Source organism: Sturnira hondurensis, unplaced genomic scaffold, assembly GCF_014824575.4.
Source record: "Sturnira hondurensis isolate 20B ecotype Veracruz unplaced genomic scaffold, ASM1482457v3 Scaffold0009719, whole genome shotgun sequence".
In the NCBI taxonomy this organism is placed as follows: domain Eukaryota; kingdom Metazoa; phylum Chordata; class Mammalia; order Chiroptera; family Phyllostomidae; genus Sturnira; species Sturnira hondurensis.
This window is the reverse complement of record NW_028082350.1, coordinates 391,388-411,812: the sequence shown is the minus strand read 5'-3', so window position 1 is coordinate 411,812 and position 20,425 is coordinate 391,388. Positions and strand designations below refer to the sequence as shown.

Genomic DNA, 20,425 nt, shown 5'->3' with positions numbered 1-20,425 from the left:
GGCTAGTGGCAGTGGGAACAGAATGGGGGGGATGCATTCAAGAGGCTTAATAACTATACCCTTGGTGGCAGGACTTCCAAACCGATTGCATGCACTGGGTGAGAGGGAAGGATTCAAGAGTAACTGCTCTGCTGTTACATCTTAAAAAGCACGTAACACTTTGAGAAATATGTGAAACAGTGTGTATAGAATCCTTAGAACTATGCTTGACCCTCAGAAAACATTTGAAAAAACAGCTATTATTCTCTCCACAGTCCTATTTCCCATTGTAAACACTGTTTGCTTTTTTAAAAAAACAAACATTTTATTTATTTATTTTTAGAGAGAGGGGAAAGGAAGGAAAAAGAGGGAGAGAAACATTAATGTGTGGTTGCCTCTTATGTGCCCCCCACCAGGGACTTAGCCTAGGCATGTGCCCTGACTAGGAATCAAACTGGTGACCCTTTCATTCATAGGCCCAGCACTCAATCCACTGAGCCACACCAGCCAGGGTTGAGTGTTTGCTTTAATTCAACAACCTCTGAGTCTTAATATGACCAGTCTGGTACACTGCTGAAGTGGAATGCTTCTGCATTTGAGAGTGAGCACTGACCCTAAACTCTAGTGAGTGAATACGAGTAATGTCACCTTCGGGGGGCCTTTCATCTAGCTTCCGAATAGCCTTCCTCTGGCAGCACACCCCCCTGTGCACTACCATTGTCTGTTTTCTTTACTCTTCCTAAGGGTTGACTGAAAACTTGACAGAAATGAGTCAGTTACAGAATTCACTAAAGGCTGTGCTAATGAGCCTGACTCAAATAAAAGTAGATTTCAAACAGTTTTGCCAATAGGCTACCAAAGCTAGCAAATTCAGCTGTGTAAGACAGGACGTGGCTAAGAACACACATAAGGTTTAGTCATTCTAGTTGACTGCAAACTGATCATGAAGGGTCAGTATGCGATGAGCCTGCCCTCCCACCTCAAAGATGACGTGATGTTGGGCTGCCTTAAAGGACACTGCTGGTGCGGGCACAGCGACACTTACTTCATCATCTCTTGGAAAAGGTACAGATCCTTCAAAGAAGACATGAAATTGAGGTTGGTAGATGATGCACTGGAAATTAACTTTTTGAGCTATCAAGATCCCGAAAAGGGTTGAAGCCTTGTTAATGAGGAATGGTTTAAAGAATCGGGGTGCTTTAGTTGGGATCAGAGAGGGCCTGAAGAGAAAAGTGAACCAGTTCCAATGATTTGAATGGCTATAATCGCTGAAAAATGGAGGGGTTTTTTTTTGTCCCAAGAAGCGTAAAGACCAAATGGATCCAAGTTAAAGGGAAGAAGATTTCAGTGGAAAATGAACTTACCAAGACCTAGAGCTGAGCATTAACAGGATGTGTTCACCTTCTTACTTGAAATGGTGAAGTTGAAGCTGATTTCTGTTCATTTATTTGGGAATTAATACATTCACCTGTTCGATCATTTTACATACTCTGTGACTATGTGCCAGGCACTGTTCTTAAAGTTTTACTGATTAACTTACTGATATTTCAGAATGACCTTATGAAGTACGCACGATACTTCACAGATGAGAATACTAGGGCATAGAGAGGCTGAATACTTAATACCTTATGGCTCTAAGGAGAACTGGGCTTTAGACCCAGTCGGTCCTACTCTAGCCAAGTACTCTCAGTGAGGCCAGCACACCAGACTGCTTTTCCGAAGGTGCTGGCTTACTCTGGCGGGGGGAGGTTGAACGAGGTAAGATCTATTTCAACTCTGAAGGTCCAAGATTATATGTGTTGAGCCCCAGCTGTATTAAAGAGAATGTGAAGTAATTATAGTAAAAACAGCTACCAGTTTTGAGTTTCTACTAGGTGCTGTATATAACCTTATGACCCTTAACCCTGGCTTTTGTCCCCGACTGCACAACAGAATTACATGGGGAGTAAGACGCGAGAAAGGTATGCCATACGAAGTTTCCCAAATGATTCTAAAGTGCAGCCAGAATTGAGAACTATAGGATAAAAGATCTCATTTAATACTTACAACAGCTGCCAGACAAGCTCATCATTCCAATTTTACATATAAAAGGAGGCCAAACTGGGATGTGAACACCTTCTGGGGTCCAGAGCCTCATCAGTTTGCAATACAATTTCCCAGTCCATTCCTTCTAACAAAACAAAACAAAGAAAAACACCTTATTCCATCTCACCAATCATACTGCTAGTCTCCAGGAGACCAGGAGCCCCTCCAAGTTAATAGACTAACTTGTTTTTGGAACTTGGAGACAAAAAAATTATCATTTGGTTCTTTACAACAGATGATTAGTTCAGCTTGATGGGTGAACCCAGTGACTATCTTGCCTCGAACCCAGTGCCTTATTTGGGGCCCATGTCATGGCAACTGAAAAGAGTAGTTTAGTTTCCTGCCAATATTGAAATGTTGATTTCTATCAAGGAAATCTTCATCTGTAGTAGTCATCTGTAGTTGTCATGACTGTCAGAGTGTCCTAGGTCTGGCCAGCCTCCGATGGAGATGAACCAGTGGTTTAGAAGAGAAGCTTATTCCATGACTGTATTTAAAGAGAACTGTTGCCATGACTGGTGTGGCTCAGTGGGTTGGGCGTCGTCCCGCAAACCGCAATGTTGCCTGTTTGATCCCTGGACAGTCAGTCAGGGCATGTGCCTGGGTTGCCAGCCAGGTCTCCAGCGGGGGCCACGCAAGAGGCAACTGATCAATGTTTTTCTCTCTCTCTCTTTCTCCCTTCCTCTCTCTCTAAAAATAAATAAATAAAGTCTTTATAAATTTTTAAATAGAATGGTCAATTTCTTCTCCTTAGATTGTAAACTATTTAAATTCAGGGGCTCTGTACTGCTCATCTTTGTATCTGCTCCATGCCCACCTAGCCTAATGCCATTCGTATACAAATATGCTCAACAGTTTTGAGAATTCAACTGATTTAAATTATGAGAACCTTGAAAACAAGGCAGAAAATGACACTTAGGTATGTTTGTAGCTCTCTGGACAAGTTTACCTGCAGTATGTGGTAATTTGTAACCAAACTACAATAACTAACATTGCCTTGCAATGTCCATTATTTTTATAATTACTTATTATCATTAATTATTTTTAAATCAGTGACTTGTATAAGCACAGAAAGCAAGCTTTTGCATACAGACTCGAAGAAACAGGAAACATACTGATGATGGAGTTTGGATTTTAAAGATCTTGCTACTTAAAATTTTTCTGTCATTTGATTCTGACATACCCCCTAACCCCAGTGGGCATACAATCTACAATCTGGTGAGAGAAAGGACGGAAGGAGAGAAGGAAGGAAGCAGAGAAAAACAACTAAAAAAAAAGAAAGAAAGAAAGAAACACCACACACACACACACACACACACTTTTAAAAGGATAGAACATCACTTTGGTGATTAAGAAAAATGGCGCCATCTTAGACATGTCTTTCTTGATAATAGTTTATAGTAAAATATTTCTGATGTGGCCCGTGGGGGTCCACGTGTTGTGGATGCAATGAACAAACTCACACAGACTGCAGAAGTCCTGTGGAGAAAAAGAAACGGCATGGCCACTCTCTGAGAGAGAGCAAGCACCTCGACCCCTTGCCTGGACAGGTTTTATTACTTTCCAGCAGCATGACATCAAAGAAGGTTCTCATTCATTATACTTAGGTTTACTTTAAGTGATTACTTCTTACAGATAACAAGGAAAAAATGTTGCAAATGCAAAGGAATGATAAAAGTGATTGATCTGGCTACATTTCGTCCTTGGGACGGCTTAGCACAGACTTCAGTTAATTGCTTCAGAGATATGCATTAAACATCTACAGTTTCAACTCAGGGTGAGGGAGTTTTAGCAAAAGCAAGCCTTAAAGCAGTCTAGGTACATTGACAACCTGGTTCCCCATGGGAAACCCGATCTGCACACCTGGGTCCTGTGTGCCGCCTCGTACTTGGTCAGTTTTCCAATTCAGTGCTGGGCTACATTAGCCATTCTGATTGGTTCCCAATACATTTGGTCAATGTACTATTGATACCCCAAATCAAGAGATGGCATCATTATAATGTCACTTCAAGACAACAGATGGAATGAACCCTATTGCACTCTCCGCAGGTCATATAGTATATATCATACCTGCTTTGGGCATGTTAGTCTTTCTTTAGTGACGGGGAAGTTATAATAATGCACTAGTTCAATTAATTCTCATAGTGGATTTATAAGCAGTTTTCTCTTCCTTTCCATTTTACACTTGAGAAATTCATGTAAAGTTTGATTAGCTAGTTATGTGGCAAAACTGGGATTCAAACCTGAATCTAATGCCAAATATGATCCGAATCAAACTCCAGTTTTATTCTGCTTGCCAGCCATGCCGTAGATGAATGCTGAGGAGACATGGGGTGTTTGGTGCGGAAAAGTGGAGGACTTAGAAGGGAGATCCAGTATGTGTTTCCACACGGAGAGCTGCGATGCAGGGAGAAGACAGGGGCAACCCGTTGTGTCACCCCCCCATCCTTCACACCTTTCCTTGGCTTTCAGTTAACATAGATATATTTCTCAATTCCTTAGCCAAGCTCAGAGACAAAGGTGCAGTCTGCTCCCTGCCTCCTCTTCAATGCCCCTTTCACCGTCCTGCTCTGGCCAATAGGCTACTTTACACCCTTCCGAGGCACAGCCCTCTCTCTAAGTCCCCTCTGCCTAATACATTCCTTTCCATTCGATGTCCGGCCAACTCCTACTCATCACCCACGTCTCAAACACCTCCTCCTTAGTCCCTAGACACTAAAGGGAGATAGTTCTCTGAATGGTGGAATGTTTAGTGAAAAGATGGACTCTTTTCACTGTGGCGTTTCACCGTGAGCCCCTGGGCAGCCAGAGGGCACCATGATGACAGGCTTGCCTGAAGAAAGGAGAGGAAGTATCTGGCTGTATTTCGCTCTTCTGCAGAGGTGTCCGATGGTTGCTGTGAGGTCCTGCTGGTGAAGTCATCTTGAATACTGTGCAAATATATGATTATCATCAGTACTCCTGGTGTTTGGTGCTTGTGGAAGTTGGTAGCGGGGGAAATCGGTTAATGATTTCCATTTTACAGCTTTCTCCCTTTCTCTGTCTCAGTTTTGTGCTCGCTGAGGAAATGAAGGAGCCAGATGATCATGACACTGAGGAGGGGAAGTCAGATAGATCGCAGAGCAGCAGGAGGCATTCTCCGGGGTCCTGGCAAACTGCATCAAGATGTAAGTAAACGTCATAATAGACCCTTGGTGTTTGAGCACTACAGTTAGCTAAATAATTTTTAAAGAGTACATATTTTAAGTTTATACAGGATAAGTGGTTCACGTGTTTGACTCCCTTCCTAAACTCCAAGTTCTTGAAGAGCAAAGTCTTTATTTTAATCATTTTATCTCCACTCCTGGCACATATACAACTCTGTGTTGATCACGACCTGCCTGCACATGGGGTCTTGTTCCCTCCTGTGAGGTCTACACGGTCTTTAATGGGCTTTTCTGGTACAGTGTGGCCGGAGGAGAGCTGCACTGTGGGTTTCCGTCCTTGGCCTACCACTTAGCGGTGCTCGATCTTGGGTAAATTTTACAACCTCAGTTTTCTCACTCATTAAAATGGTAACTGTGAGCTGTTTTAGGATTAAACTGGGTAACATATGTAGAAGGGTATTGTAAGTTACAAATAGAAGGGAAAGAGGAATTTTGTAAGTGGATTTTTAGAAGGCAGCTAGCTCTTTCTCACCGGGCACTGTGGTGTTAGGTGTCTTAGCAGAATCCTTTTTAGTTGGAATTCTAAATATAGTTTCAGAGATTAGTTTTGACTGTCCACATAGAGGAGATCTGTTCCTGGGGAGATCAGTTTATTTTCAAAATTTACATTAAATTATTTCAATATGACATGTGCCTGGTAAATTCATGATTTCTCTACACCATGGTTAATTTTAGATGCTTATCTCCTCTTGTTTGGACTGTTAAACAAGGAGTTCCATTTAAGTCTTCCCGTTCAAGTCTCCCTCTGTACTATCACTAGAGTTATCTTTACAAAAAACAGGATCTTATCATCCTTCTCCAACATTTCAGTTTGCCTCTCTCTTGTTTAGTTTCTGCTTTTCTCCCCTTGCTGCATTTCTTTTTTTTTCTTTTCATTTTTTAAAATATATTTTATTGATTATACCATTACAGTTGTTCTATTCCCCCCTTCATTCCCCTCCACCCGCACACACCCTCCCCCACCACTCTCCCCCCTTAGTTTATAACCACGTGTCTCAAGTTCTTTAGATTCTAGATTTCCCCTACTATTCTTGCCCTCCCCCTATCTATTTTCTACCTACTGTCTATGCTATTTTCTGTACCTTCTCCTCCCTTCTCCTCCTCCCACGCCCCTGTTGCTAACCCTCCATGTGTTCTTCATTTCTATGGTTCCACTCCTGATCTAGCCATCCTCTTGGTTTGCTTTTGTTTTAGGTGTGGTTGTTAATAACTGTGAGTTTGCTGTCCTTTCACTGTTCGTATTTTTTATCTTCTTTTTCTTATATAAGTCCCTTTAGCATTTCATATAATAAGGGCTTGGTGATGATGAACTCCTTTGTCGNTAATCTTGACTAATGTAATTATGATGTGCCTTGGTGTGTTCCTTCTTGGGTCCAACTTCTTTGGGAGTCTTTGAGCTTCCTGGATTTCCTGGAAGTCTATTTCTTTTGCCAGACTGGGGAAGTTCTCTTTTATTATTTGTTCAAATATGTTTTCCACTCGTGGCTGTTTCTTTCCCCCTTCTGGTACCCCTATAATCCAGATGTTGGAACGTTTAAAGATGTCCTGGAGGTTCCTAAGCCTCTCCTCATTGTTTTGAATTCTCATTTCTTCATTCCTTTCTGGTGGGATGTTTTGTTCTTCCTTCTGGTCCATTCCATTGATTCGAGTGCCAGTTTCCTTTCCATCACTATTGGTTTCCTGTGCATTTCCCTTCATTTCAATTAGTTTAGCCTTCATATGTTCCTCTAATTTGTGACTATAATCAACCAGTTCTGTGAGCATCCTGATGACCAGTGTTTTGAACTGTGCATCTGAGAGGCTGGCTATTTCTTGGTCGAGGACTTCCGCCAAGATGGAGGCATAGGTGGAAACACTGTGCCTTCTCCCACAACCCAGTTTGAATACAAGAAAGGTTTAGTAAACAAAGACACAGCCAAAGAACAGAAAATTGAACTATACGGAAGTCCCACAACAACGAACCCTTCAACTGGGACCGGTAAGAGGGGTGGAGCCAGCAGCAGAGCAAAGTCGGGCAGGAAAGATCCCCCAACCCAGGCACACAGGCAGCCCGGACCCAGTCGGGGTGCGGGGCAGACTGACCACGGTCGCACATTCGCGCACAGTGAGACGGACCGCGAAGGCCGCAGTGGGCGAACCCAGTGGAGGGCTAACGGTGGTGGCACATTCGCGTGCAGTGGGACGAAAGGCACGGGCCCCGGTGATGGTGGCAGCTGTGGCGGCAGCGGCGGGAGGTGGCAGATGGGACCGCCATTGCTCCTCTTTGACCCCGTCCCCACGTACAGCGTCACAACCCAGCGACTGAGTTGCCCTGCTCCGGTGAACACCTAGGGCTCTGATCCTGATACGTAACAGGCACGAACAGTCTAAAAGATGGCTCAAGAAGAACTCAAAGCCCCAGAGCCCTCTCTGCATTTCTGATGCAGGAATATCTACTTTGTCGTTTCCAGTCCTTGGTAGCATTTTCCTGGATGGCCAGACTGAATGACAGTGATCTTTGTCCAACACGACCTCAGCACCTCCCTTTCCTGGGTGAGGCCTCTTGGAGTCAGGCCTGATCCAGTGTGGCCTGGCTCTGTGCTTAGTTCATAAAATACTTCACATCGCGGGTTTGGGGTCCCAAAGATAATGTGAAAGAATTTGCCAGCCCCCTGGAACCCTCTACTTTGGTGCTGTGAGAAGAGGCCTCTATCCTGATTCAGCCACTTACCTGATGGCTGTGCCCCCACCCACGGCGAGACCTTGTCTTGTTCTCAGTCTTGCTGAAGTATTTGAGCAAAATATTACTCTTTAGAATTTTCATGTGGCGTGCATTTTCTGCTTTTCCACCTAAGCAGAGATTAAAGTGGACTCTTCCCGAGACTCAACAATGGCTTTAAATGTATTATAACTGAGTCCTATTAAGAAATTTTAGCCAGCCTTGGCTGGTGTGGTTAAGTGGGTTGAGTACTGGTCTGTGAACTAAAAGGTCACCAGTTCAGTTCCCTGACAGGGCACATGCCTGGATTAGGGGCCAGGTCTCCAGTGGGGGTGTGCAATCTCTCACACATCAGTGTTTCTCTCCTTCTCTTTCTCCCTCCCGTCCCCTCTCTATAAATAAATAAATAAAATCTTAAAAGAAAAAGAAATTTAAGCCAACCGTACCAGCCAAAACATCCGGCATTTCTTATAGGGGTGAAGGAATGTTAATTACTAAGACATTGATTTCTGATTCTTATTAAAGGGCTAAATTCTTGCTGGCCTCATTTTGGTCTTTCTAATTTTAGAAATATTTTGTGTAGAATTGATATTATTATTTCTTCCTTAAATATTTGGTGGACTTCACGAATGAAGTACTTGTGCCTGTAATTTTCTAGATGGGAAAATATTAAACTATGAATTAAAATTTCTTTAAAAGATAGAGGATGCCTATTTCTTCAGTATGTTTAGTAAGGTTACCTTTTTTATAGAATTTGTACATTTTTATAAATTGTAAAAATTTTTGGGATAACTGTAGGATTTATTTTTATTTTTGATATTGTAGATTTGTATTGTCTCTCTTTTATTTTTTTAAAAATATTTTTAAAATTTATTTTTAGAGAGAGGGGACAGGAAGGAGAAAGTGGGAGAGAAACATCAATGTGTGGTTGCCTCTCATGTGTTCCCTACTGGGGACCTGGCCTGCAACCCAGGCATGTGCCCTGACTGGGAATCGAACCAGCAACCCTTTGCTTCACAGGCCCATGCTCAATCCACTGAGCTACGCCAGGCAGGGCTCTCTTTTATTTCTTGATTGCTGTAGCTAGGAATTTATTTATTTTGTTAATCTTTTCAAAGAATAAGATTTTGCCCTGGCTGGTGTAGCTCAGTGGATTGAGCACGGGCTGCGAATTAAACAGTTGCCGGTTCAATTCCCAGTCAGGGCACATGCCTGGGTTGCAGGCCAGGTCCCCAGTGGGGGCCACATGAGAGGTAACCACACATTAATGTTTCTCTCCCTCTCATTCTCCCTCTCTTTCCCCCTCTCTAAAAATAAATAAATAAAATTTAAAAGAAATTAAAAAACAAAATAAAAAAGAAGATTTTGGCTTTGCTAATTTTCTTTATTGTTTGTTTTTTTATTTTATTGATTTTTGCTCTTCATTTTTATTATTTCTATTATTTCTTTCATTCTATTTGGGGGGGGGTCCTTTTCTGTTTCTAGTCTTAGAGTAGAACTTTAGATCATTAATTCCCTTTTTAAAGTGTATTTTATTTTCCCATTTTTTTCTCCCTTTTATCCCCCTTCCACCCTGTGCCCCCATGGCCTCCAGCATCCCCCACCCCACTTAGTTCATGTCCATGGGTTGTACATGTAAGTTCTTTGGCTTCCCTGTTTCCTATACGATTCTTAACCTCCCCTCATCTGTTTTATGCCTACCAATCATGCTTCCTATTCCCGGTAGCTTCCCCAGTTCTTACCCTCCCCTTCCCCAATGAATACCCTCCATGTGATCTCCATTTCTCTGGTTCTTTTCCTGTTCTAATTATTTGCTTAGTTTTTGTTTTTTAGGTTAAGTTGTTGATAGTTGTGAGTTTGTTGTCATTTTACTGTTCATATTTTGTATCTTCTTTTTTTTAGATAAGTCCCTTTAACATTTCATATAATAAGGGCTTGATGATGATGAACTCCTTTAACTTGATCATATCTGGGAAGCACTTTATCTGCCCTTCCATTCTAAATGAAAGCTTTGCTGGATAGAGCAATCTTGGATGTAGATCCTTGCTTTTCATGACTTGGAATACTTCTTTCCAGCCCATTCTTGCCTATAAGGTTTCTTTTGAAAAATCAGCTGATAGCCTTGTGGGCACTCCTGTGTAGGTAACTGTCTCCTTTTCTCTTGCTACTTTTAAGATTCTCTCCTTCTCTTTAATCTTGGGTAACCTAATTATGATGTGCCTTAATGTGTTCCTCCTTGGGTCCAGTTTCTTTGGGACTCTCTGGGCTTCCTGAACTTCCTGGAAGTCTATTTCCTTTGCCAGATTGGGGGAGTTTTCCTTCATTATTTTTAAATAAGTTATTAATTTCTTGCTCTTCCTCTTCTCCTTCTGGTATCCCTATGAATGGATGTTGGAGCGCTTAAAGTTGTCCTGGAGGTTCCTAAGCCTCTCCTCATGTTTTTGAATTCTTGTTTCCTCATTATGTTCCAGTTGGATGTTTATTTCTTCTTTTTCTTCCAAATTATTGATTTGAGCCCAGGTTTCCTTCCCGTCAGTGTTTACTTCCTGTATATTTTGCTTTATTTCACTTTGTGTAGCCTTCATTTCTTCCTTTGCTTTGCAACTGAGCTGAATCAGTTCTGTGAGCATCCAGATTAGCAGTGTTTTGAACTCTGCATCAGATAGGTTGTCTATCTCCTTGATGCTTGGTTCTTTTCCTGGAATTTTGCTTGGTTCTTTCATTTGGGCCATATTTCTTTGTTCTGGAGCACCTGCTATGTTGTAAGGAGATGGGGCCTTAGGTATTCGCCAGGGCAGGGCAACCCTCTTTGCTGCATTGTGGCCTGTCTGTGGGAAAGGGGTCAGAGAGGGAACAATGTCCCTCACTCTAGCCCCACTTTCCAACGAACTCTCCTATGAGACTGGGAGTTTCTTCTGCTGTCACAACGCCCATCGATCTTATAGCTAGAGGTTTCCTCTTCAGTTTCCCATTCAGCCAGCCCTGCTTCGCCCACATGGTCCATGCCTTGCCATGTGTCCCCTCAGCTCCACTGCCATCTCCCGTTTCCTCCTCTCCTACCAGTCTGGGTGGATGTTTCTTTATCTCCTCGGTTGTCAGAGTTCCATGCAGTTTGATCTTCTGGCACTCCTGGTTGTTTATTGTTTTTTTAATTGTTTTTATCATTCTTTCAGTTGTGCAAGGAAGTGAAGTGTTTCTACCTATACCTCCATCTTATCTGGACAGGTTATTAATTCTTGAGTTTCTTTTTCTTATATGGACTGAAAGCTATAAATCTCCCTCTTAGCATTGCCTTAGCTCATCCCAAAATTTTTGATATATTTTAATTATTATTTAGTTTGAAGTATTTTAATTTTTTTATTTCTCATTGATCCATAAATTATTTTAAGTATGCTGTTTACTTTCCAAATATTTGTAGGCCTTTGAGAGAACTTACTGTAATTTATTTTTAATATGCTTATGTTGTTATCAAAGCTACACACACTCTGTGTTATTTTAATCCTTTTACATTTATTGAAACATATATCCCAGCTAGTGAATGTACTTTGTGAATGGCCCATGTACACTTGAATGCATATCTTATATTGGCAAATGTGGTATTTTATAAATATTGAGCTAGCATGTTTTATAGTGTTGTTCAGATCATCTATCTCTTTATTGACTTAATGACTAGTTCTTCTTTCAATTGACAAAATATATGTATAGGGGTGGGCTAAAGTAGGTTTATAGTTGTGAGTATGCAGGACAGTTCACTCTTGAATTATTATTTATTAATTATTGTATTTTCCATATGAACAACTGTAAACTTATGCTTGCCAACCTCTGTATTGTAATATCAACTAAGTAAACTATGAAAAGTTGAGTATACATGTATTAATCCTTGAAGCAACTATATATTAATGAATGTCGGTAATACTGAATTGAATTAATGATAGCACACTAGCCAATTTTTTCCCTTAAATTTTTAGTTTCTTGTAAATATGCTGTGATAGGAAATAGATTGGAAATGAAGTGAAAATGGGGATTAACTCACAGGAAAGGCTTTTTAAGAAAAATTACAAGAATGGCCAAATAAAATGACTTTTCTAGCAAGTTTTGAGTACTAAAATTCATTCGCTTGAGAGCACAAACTGGAAGGAGTAGCCACTTTGGAAATAAGAAAATGTTTAATTCAAAATTTAGAAATTATGAAAACAAACGATTTTCAATAGCCACCACAAAAGAAGATGACAAAGTCTCAGAAGATATCACGGACGAAACATTAACTGAAGGGGAGAAATCATATTTAGTGGATGACGACTCAGACGTGGAACATTTGGAAGGGAGTTCCAGCTCATTTCAAGATGATTACCAGGAAAGCACTGGAGGTGAGTATTATTAGTTTTCTTTACCAGTGCTTGTCACTGTTTTAAAGATAAATTGACCAACTTAAACAGTTGTAAATCCATAGAAAGAGAATCGGCAGGATGTGTGACATCACTCACCTCACGGTGGTTTAGTAGCTGGGGGGTGTAGTCTCCGTTTCTGAGGCTCAGGGAGACAGGGCTCCTGCTCTGTCTTCTGGAGGGTGGGGTGGTCCAAGCAGCGCTCCGCCCAGGATTAGTGAGTTCAACTCTCCCTGGGAACCGAGGAGGAGCTTCCCTTTGAGACTGCGAAAACCACGTCCCCTGCTGGCCTTCAACCCGGCACACAGGCAAGTTAGATCTTCCTCCCATGCTCCCTGGTGGGTGGCAGCCCATGTTTGGGCGAGCGGTGGGCCTTACTGCTGGAGTACTGCAGGCCAGGCACATCCCTCCTGTCTTTGTGAAAGCCAGTTTTAAGACTCCCCAGAAGCCCTTCTTAGTTGAAATATTTTAATTTTCTAGAATCTCAGTATATGAAAACCCCTGGCTCAGCTGCAGAAGAGGCAGAGGAGGAAGTTAAGAAGAAAATATCAGAGAGCTTCTTCTATGAGTATATGGAGCTGGTTTCCATGCCGTTTGTGACTCCGGATTCAAACATACCACTGGATCTTCTCACACTTGTGTATCCATTTGTTTCTTACGTATAATTTTGTCATTTCAGCTTCTTAGGTCAGCGGTTGGCAAACTATGGCCCATGGACCAAATCTGGCCTTCTCTATGTTTTCCTAAATAAAGTTTTATTGGAACACCGCCACACTCATTCATGTACATTTCGGCTACGGCTGCCATCACACTGTAAGGAAAGGATTAAATATTGGGTTGGCCAAAAAGTTCATGTGTTTTTTTTCCTGTAAAATAAAAGACACATTTTTCATTTTCACCATAACTTTATTGATTGGGACATTTTGAGTATGTCAACTATTTCCCACATGGCATAATGTTGAGTGTTCTCAATTAATGTCTCAATTGATCGCTATCAACTTCAACTGATCTACTGACTGTGGAGCCAGGGATTTCCAGTGAGAAATCTCCAGCACAGAACTTGTCAAACCACTTTGACACATTTAGTTACAGCACCTTCTCCATACACAGCACAAAACTTTTTTATGCATTTCAGTTTGTTTTTTACCTTTCTTTCAATAATGAAGCATAGTAAGCCAAAAATGTATGTTTTCTTCCATCTTCATTCAGTATTAAAATAGCTACACAAAAATTCACCAATTTTAATGTTTTTTAGTGCCCGCTGATATGACATCTGTCACAATACAAACTGAAAAAATTTTTTGAATGAAGTTAAAGACAACCAAGTGTTACTAGAGCCATCTTACAGAAAAAAACAAACAAACTTTTTGGCCAACCCAAAAGTTCCAACAATGCCCACGTGGCCCACAAAGCCTGAAGTATTTACTGCCTGGCCCTTTATAGAAAAAGTTTGCCAACCCCAATCTTAGGTACTTCGAAGAAGTTTGGCCCTTAGAGAAGTTGAGCTAGAAATGCATGAGCTTAATTTAATTAAGCTTTTGATTGACGCCTAGTAACCATAAAGAGAAATGATGCTTTTCTGGCTGTCCTTTCATGCGGTGTGATGTGAAGGAGAGCACAAGGCCTCATCCCTGTTTACCTTCTCTGCCAGCTTGACATCCCTTTTTCGATGCCTGTCAAGTTAAAACCATGACTTCCCTTCTTGAAATACTGATACGGCCATTTTCAGGTGTTACTACCTTCACACTGTTTTTCAAGGAGACAGCCCTGAAAAAAGTTGGGCACAAAATAACAAGTATTAATTGGTCTGGGCCATAAGAGTCTGGGAGGAAATGTAAGGATGGGGATGACTGATGCTCTTCGGCGTTGGGTTTGTAAGGTGGGCGCTTAGGAGATGGTCTCCATTTAGGCCCTTGGTGGGCAGGTTAGTATAGTATGCCCGCCTGCAGAGGGGCAGTGCGTGTGGCCACGTGGTCGAGACCACTGACTGATTTCTGGTAAAAGGTGTGCTTACAGAGCTAGGGGGGTATGCTTCCGGACTCAATTTTATTTTTTTTTACATAGAAATAGCACACATTGTTACAGTTTCTAACTCTGTTTCAATCCCAGGTGTAACTAAAATGAATTCACCTTGAATCTTGTAACCTAGAGTTTCCGCTCTCTGGTCCTTGCTTTGTTTTTTTTGTTTGTTTGTTTTGTAGACAAGTTACTGACAAAAATAATGTGCTTAGCTTTCCTCTAGACTATTCTTTCAAATGGGGTAGTGTGTGAGAATCACCATATACTTTTCCTGAAATGCACAAGTTCTGATAACTTCCTGGACCTATTTTCATGTGCAGAGGGGCTTGGTCTTATGCACTTCGACAAAGCTTCCCATGTGGTTTTCTGTAAGAAACTTAAAAGAGTATCTAAATCAGAGTTTGAGAATTTTTCACCTAATTTAAGAACAAAATTGCGTTAGTAATACATTAAACAATTTTGAGTTTCAGACTAAACCTTTCAACTCTGAACCTTTACCCAAGAGTATGGATTTTAAAAAATGTGTTTATTCCATATTACTTTTCCTCTCTCCAGGATGGTTACATTGTTTCACTTCTTTTCCTTAGCAATTTTCCTGCAGACATTCCTTTGGTTATGACTGCCGAAAGCGGGCCAACCTGCAACTTCTAGACAGCAATACCAGCATGTACATAGCTGGGAACCAGCTGATCTTTCTGAATCTGAAAACCAAAGAACAGATCTACCTGCGAAGCAGCAGCGGTCGAGGAATTGGTATCATTGGGGTATGCCTTTAGTAACTTAGAAAAAAATCCATCTTTTCTGATTGTCCTGTGAATAGCCAGGTAGGTGCCAATGTTCACACACAGCATTGTGGGCTTATGTACAATGCACAGAGGACTTTTTTCTCAGGCATTCTCACTTCAGTGATTACAACCACAATATTCACTGACATTTTCTCTGTGTAATATTGCAGTGTTGTAGTATTAATATTATCATCTCATTTTTCAGATAAGGAATCTGGGGCTTAGGGAAGTTAAGTGACTTCCCTATGGCCGTGTAGATTTTTTGCACTGTGAATGCACATTTGAATGCACATTTTTGCTCTTCTGCAAAAACAATGAAATGAAAAACACAAGTGGTGATTCAGATAATAGAGATGAATGCCAGAGAAGATATAAGTATGTAAGTGGACATTTGGAGTTGAAGTATGGATGTACAGTGAGTAGTTTGAAGCAGACCACAGAAGGACTTGCGTGTAACTTGAAGCCTGTCTCTTCTTTCCTCTCAGCGTTTTGTCCCCACCAGTCATCCCCTTTCTTGGGTCATCAGCCTCTGCTTCCTTAGGCTTTTTGTCCTCAGCATAATGCATTCTAAATCAACTTGTCCTCATTTTAAAAGTCCGTTTCTTACCATGCATGCTCTTTACCCACTTTGTTTGCATCTTTTCTTCAAAGTCAAGCTTCTGCTGTCTTGTTTGCCATCACCTCCTGGAAACTGCCTTTACTGAGGTGACCTATGGCCCCCTGGTGGTCAAATTGAAACTCCTTTCTAACTGTAGCTCCCCGGACTTCGTCCTAATGGCTGGCCCGATGATTAAAGTTTTCCTTTGGCTATTTTTCTACTCTCTGCTCCTAGAAATAGGTGTCCCTAGATCTGCTCTCATTAGTAACAAACAACCTGAGGGGCCCTTCTTGGTGTCTTTGTCCTCTCCAGAAGGACGTCTGTTCAGATTGCGCTGTGTGAGACAGGCAGGGAAAGGAGGAGAAACACACGGCGGGTGGGTCTCATACAGGTTGTGGTTCTACATGAGACGCTCAGGAGGGCTTCCAGAAGGATCGTGATCCAAAGACAAGTGTGCGCTGTCCTTGGCCTGCCTGCCAGGGTGAGTAGACGAGGTGGAACTGGAAGGTGCAGTGCCCACTTCACAGCAGCTGCTGAGGCAGAGGGCTGCCAGCAAGGGGGCTGAGCCTGGGCTGAGCAGGCAGGGAGCTGTGGGCCCTACTTTAGATTAGATGAGACCTAATAGGACACTGAGGTTACAAGTGGATGTGAGCGCAGAGGTTTAGAAGAATCTTTTTTAAAGCATTACTGTTGATGTACACTATTATATTAGTTTCAGGGGTCCGATGCTGTGTTGAGACATTTATGTAACTTGTGAAATGATCCCCTGATGAATCTAGTACCCACCTGGCACCATACATAGTTATTACAATATCATCTAACTGTAGGGTGGTACTTTACATCCATGACTATTCTGTAAAGATCCATTTGTACTTCCCCTTGCCCCACAGCCCCTCAAGCCCCGCCCACTGGCAACAATCATGAAGGTTCTTATCTGAGGAGTGAGACAGAGACAGGGCAGTGGGAATGGAGAAGGTGAGGAATTAATTCCCTTAAATTTCACATCAACCTTGTTAGCTTGGATACCATCATCATTCCCATCTTATGGATGAGGAAACTGAGGCACAGAGAGGTTAAGTAACTTGCTTGAAGTTAAACAGCTGGTAAATATGAGAGACAGGATTTAAGCCAGATAGCTGGTGGGGCCAAGAAGCAAATGGAACTAAAAAACATTAGGTTCCAAGGACTTAGGAGGATGTGGGTTGAGAGTCTATCTTTCGAGACCCCCAACCTGAGGTTGGCTATGGAAACAGCGTACAGTGAGATGGAGAGTGACAGGTCATCTCATCTCCATTTCTCATGTGACCACCAGTCTGTACACGGCATACAAGATAAAGTCCGTGTCCTCAGGGACTTTGTTACAAGACTAATTAAGGAATTCAGCAAGGCTTCATTCTATAAAATTGAGTGTCCAACACTGCTCAGAACATGTAGGGATTTAAATGAAGAAGACTTCACGACCTCTATGAATTTGAAGAATTAAAAAGCCATTTAAAGAGACAGAAAACAAAAACAGAGACAACTGTGCTTGAACAACAATAAAAATAGAAATATTAAAAAGCAAACCCCCCAAACTATGATACTAAGCACATGATACTGTCCTGCAGGCAGTGTGCAAATATCCCTGGGTCCACCTCAAGGGTCCTGGGCTGTGGGGAGGGAAGTTAGCCAGAGGCCATCTGGGTTCCATGAGCCCTGAGGCCCACAGCATCTGCTGAGCAACATTTAACTGTCCCTTCTTTCTCTACCACCTGATAGCCAACAGTAGTTTTGAAGTTTGTGTTTTCTGTCTTGTTATACAACAGTTTGGTCTGAAGTCAGCAGTAGAGGTGAAGTTGGTCAGGAAGGCTGTCCATGACCCTCATCCACCTGGACCCCAGGCAGGTGTGAGTCCCCAGGGGCTTCTCCCTCTGTGCTGGAGCGTTGGTGGCTGGAGACTGACGGGGCCTTCCTCCATGGCCCTGGCCAACCTCATTTTTAAGTCCTTTGGCAAGGTTATGAGAAACCTGTGAGAAATGCATTTGAGGGCATATAAGCTACCTTTCAGAAAAGATGGGGCAAATCCATGTGTTGAGCGTAAATAAATGACTTAATAGTTCCGGGTCTACTAAAAATGGAGGAAAACACGGAAACCCAGCCCCACAGTAGCTTTTTGTCTGAAAGCACCAAAACTTCTTCACTTCCTGTAGGTAATCCCTAGAAGGACAAGAGAGTTGCCTGAGTCCCTGTCCAGATTTCTGAGACCACATATGTACATAATATTTATTTGTAAGTAGGGGTCGAGAAAGATAGTCCTAACCCACACCCTCGTAAGTTGTTGGGATCTACTGGGGTTTTTTTTTTTTAGCTTCATTTGCTTCTTGGCTCCACCAGACATCTGGCTTGAAACCCGTCTCTCATATTTACCAGCTGTTTAACTTCAAGCAAGTTACTTAACCTCTTTGTGCCTCAGTTTCCTCACCAATAAGATGGGAATGATGGTGGCATGCAAGCTAACAGGGTTGATGTGAAATGTAAGGGAATTAATTCATATAAAACTTAGATCAGTGTCTGGTACATAGTAAGCATGCCATAAAAGTTTGCTGCTTTTGGTGTTAGAATTATCTTAGTGAGTGTCCATCCTATAAACCCTAGTCTTGTTTAAAGTTGAAGTGGTAGGTATTTACTTGAACGGAAGGATGAGAGGCAACTTGCCAGCAGGAAGACAGCCTAACATAGATCTCATCACCCGTCATGTGGAGGGGGGAGAAAGCCCTGCGGCGTTACCTTGGGTACCAGACCTCCCGGTGCAGCCTGCATCAGATCCAAGCTCCTTGTCCTTAGGTGAACAATCAGGAGTTGCAAAACAGTAACTGACAATAGAAGTTTATAAGTGCAGCATGTGTTTTGAACAGCTCATTCTTAGAACAACCTATTTTTAGTTTTAGTTTTGAGGCACCCATTTACTTTTCATGCACATTGGCTTACAGATGTACAAAAATAACAAAGAAACATACGATTCTATACAATTTACGTGGCTATTATTTGAAATGCTGGCACAAATCATTTTTCTAGGACATGCTTACTATATTTTCCTCTGTGTCTGGCTTGGATATATTGTGACTTTCTCACTTCTAACAAGTTTACATTCATATGTGGTACGTTTGTTCAAGGCAAAATTAAAAAAATTGGGATGTAAAACTACTCTAGAAGCGTATTTTCCTATACTAAAATTTAGATTAGTGTATATGAAGGGTAAGCAATTCATCTAAATTAGTGGTTCTCAAAGGGCGGTTTTCAGACCACAGCATCAGCGTCACCTGGGAAATGGGACGAGGGTATCAGTGAGCGAAAAGCCTCGCCAGCCCCGATTTACTGAACCCGAGACCTGTGCTCCCCTAAGCCTTCCTGTGGTTCTGATGCACTCTGAAGCTTAAGAATCACTGTTTTAGGTCTTCTGAAAGCCATTACGACATTTTAAAGTTCAATTTGATTATATTAATGAAACTAAAACCTAAAAGGAGTATGTGAGTTTTCAGTTAAAGTGTATTCATCATCAAGTAGTTATCAGATGCTCATTGTTTTGTTTTTTATTGGAATGGATTCTAATGAACAAATTATAAAAAAACAGTTTCAAAATAGTGCATTAATAGGGCTATTTATATGACAATCTTAGTTCATTGTTTTAGTGGTATTTTATTTTTTTTGTAGGTTCACCCTGATAAAACTCACTTCACAGTAGGAGAAAAAGGAATTTCCCCCGAGATCATCATCTACGAATACCCTTCCCTGAGGCCCTACAGAGTCCTTCGGGGTGAGCCCAGCAGAGTCTTCAAAAACCCAGTGTACAAGGTTAACAGTAACAGTATTATACCGGTCAGAGCCCTACGGAGAATCAGAACTAGTCAAAGATCGAAGAGAGTTAGAGTCTCAACCTATTTCCCCTAAGTCCCTGGAATCTATCTTCCCCCTTGTTTAGAGGAACTGGCTTGTGCAGTTGTGGGCCTGGCCAGTCTGAAGTCTGTGGGACCTGCCGGCTAGATCTGTCCAGTTGGAACGGTGGGTGTGGGAGCCTGCAAACCCAACAGTAAATTCACCTATTTCTTCTTGACGTTTTTATCTGCTTTCGCTTTATGCGGTTTGGTGCTCTGTTGTTGCAAGCATACATGTTAAGAATGATTATGTCTTCTTAGAGAATGGAAACCCTTTATCATTATCTAATGCCCTTCTTTGTCCCTGATAATGTTCCTTACTTTGAAGTCTGCTCTATCGGAAATTAATATGACTACTCCTGCTTTCTTTTGATCAGTATTAGCAAGGTGTATTTTGTCTATCCATTTACTTTCAAAAGACATATGTGTTTGTATTTAATATATAGTAAGGTTATGATTTTTTCCATGTTTTTTGACTCACTGTGACAATCTCGGTCTTTTTATTGGTACATTTAGATGACTGGCATTCAAAGTGATTATTCACATAGTTAGATTAATATCTATATTTGTTAGTTTTCTATGGGTTGTCCTTGTTCTTTGTCCATATTTTTTCTCCTACTTTTTTCACTGCCTTTTGCAGTTTCAATTGAGCTTTTTACACAATTCCATTTTTTTCTTTTCTTAGTATATGTTACATTTCTTTTTAAAAAATTTTTTTAGTGGTTTCCCTAGTTTACAATATACATTTGCAACTGATTG

General features: G+C 41.5%; 1 protein-coding gene across 1 annotated transcript in view; it reads left to right on the top strand.

The window, feature by feature from the left end:
• CFAP44 (cilia and flagella associated protein 44) overlaps positions 1-20,425 on the top strand; it is a 123,110-nt gene that overhangs the window by 891 nt on the left and 101,794 nt on the right. Inside the window, exons 2-6 of the mRNA XM_037057378.1 lie at positions 5,113-5,231; positions 12,180-12,335; positions 12,834-12,993; positions 14,974-15,136; positions 19,446-19,548. Coding sequence (XP_036913273.1) covers positions 5,132-5,231; positions 12,180-12,335; positions 12,834-12,993; positions 14,974-15,136; positions 19,446-19,548 — 682 coding nt within the window. The 5' untranslated portion in view covers positions 5,113-5,131. The remainder of the gene's footprint in view (positions 1-5,112; positions 5,232-12,179; positions 12,336-12,833; positions 12,994-14,973; positions 15,137-19,445; positions 19,549-20,425) is intronic.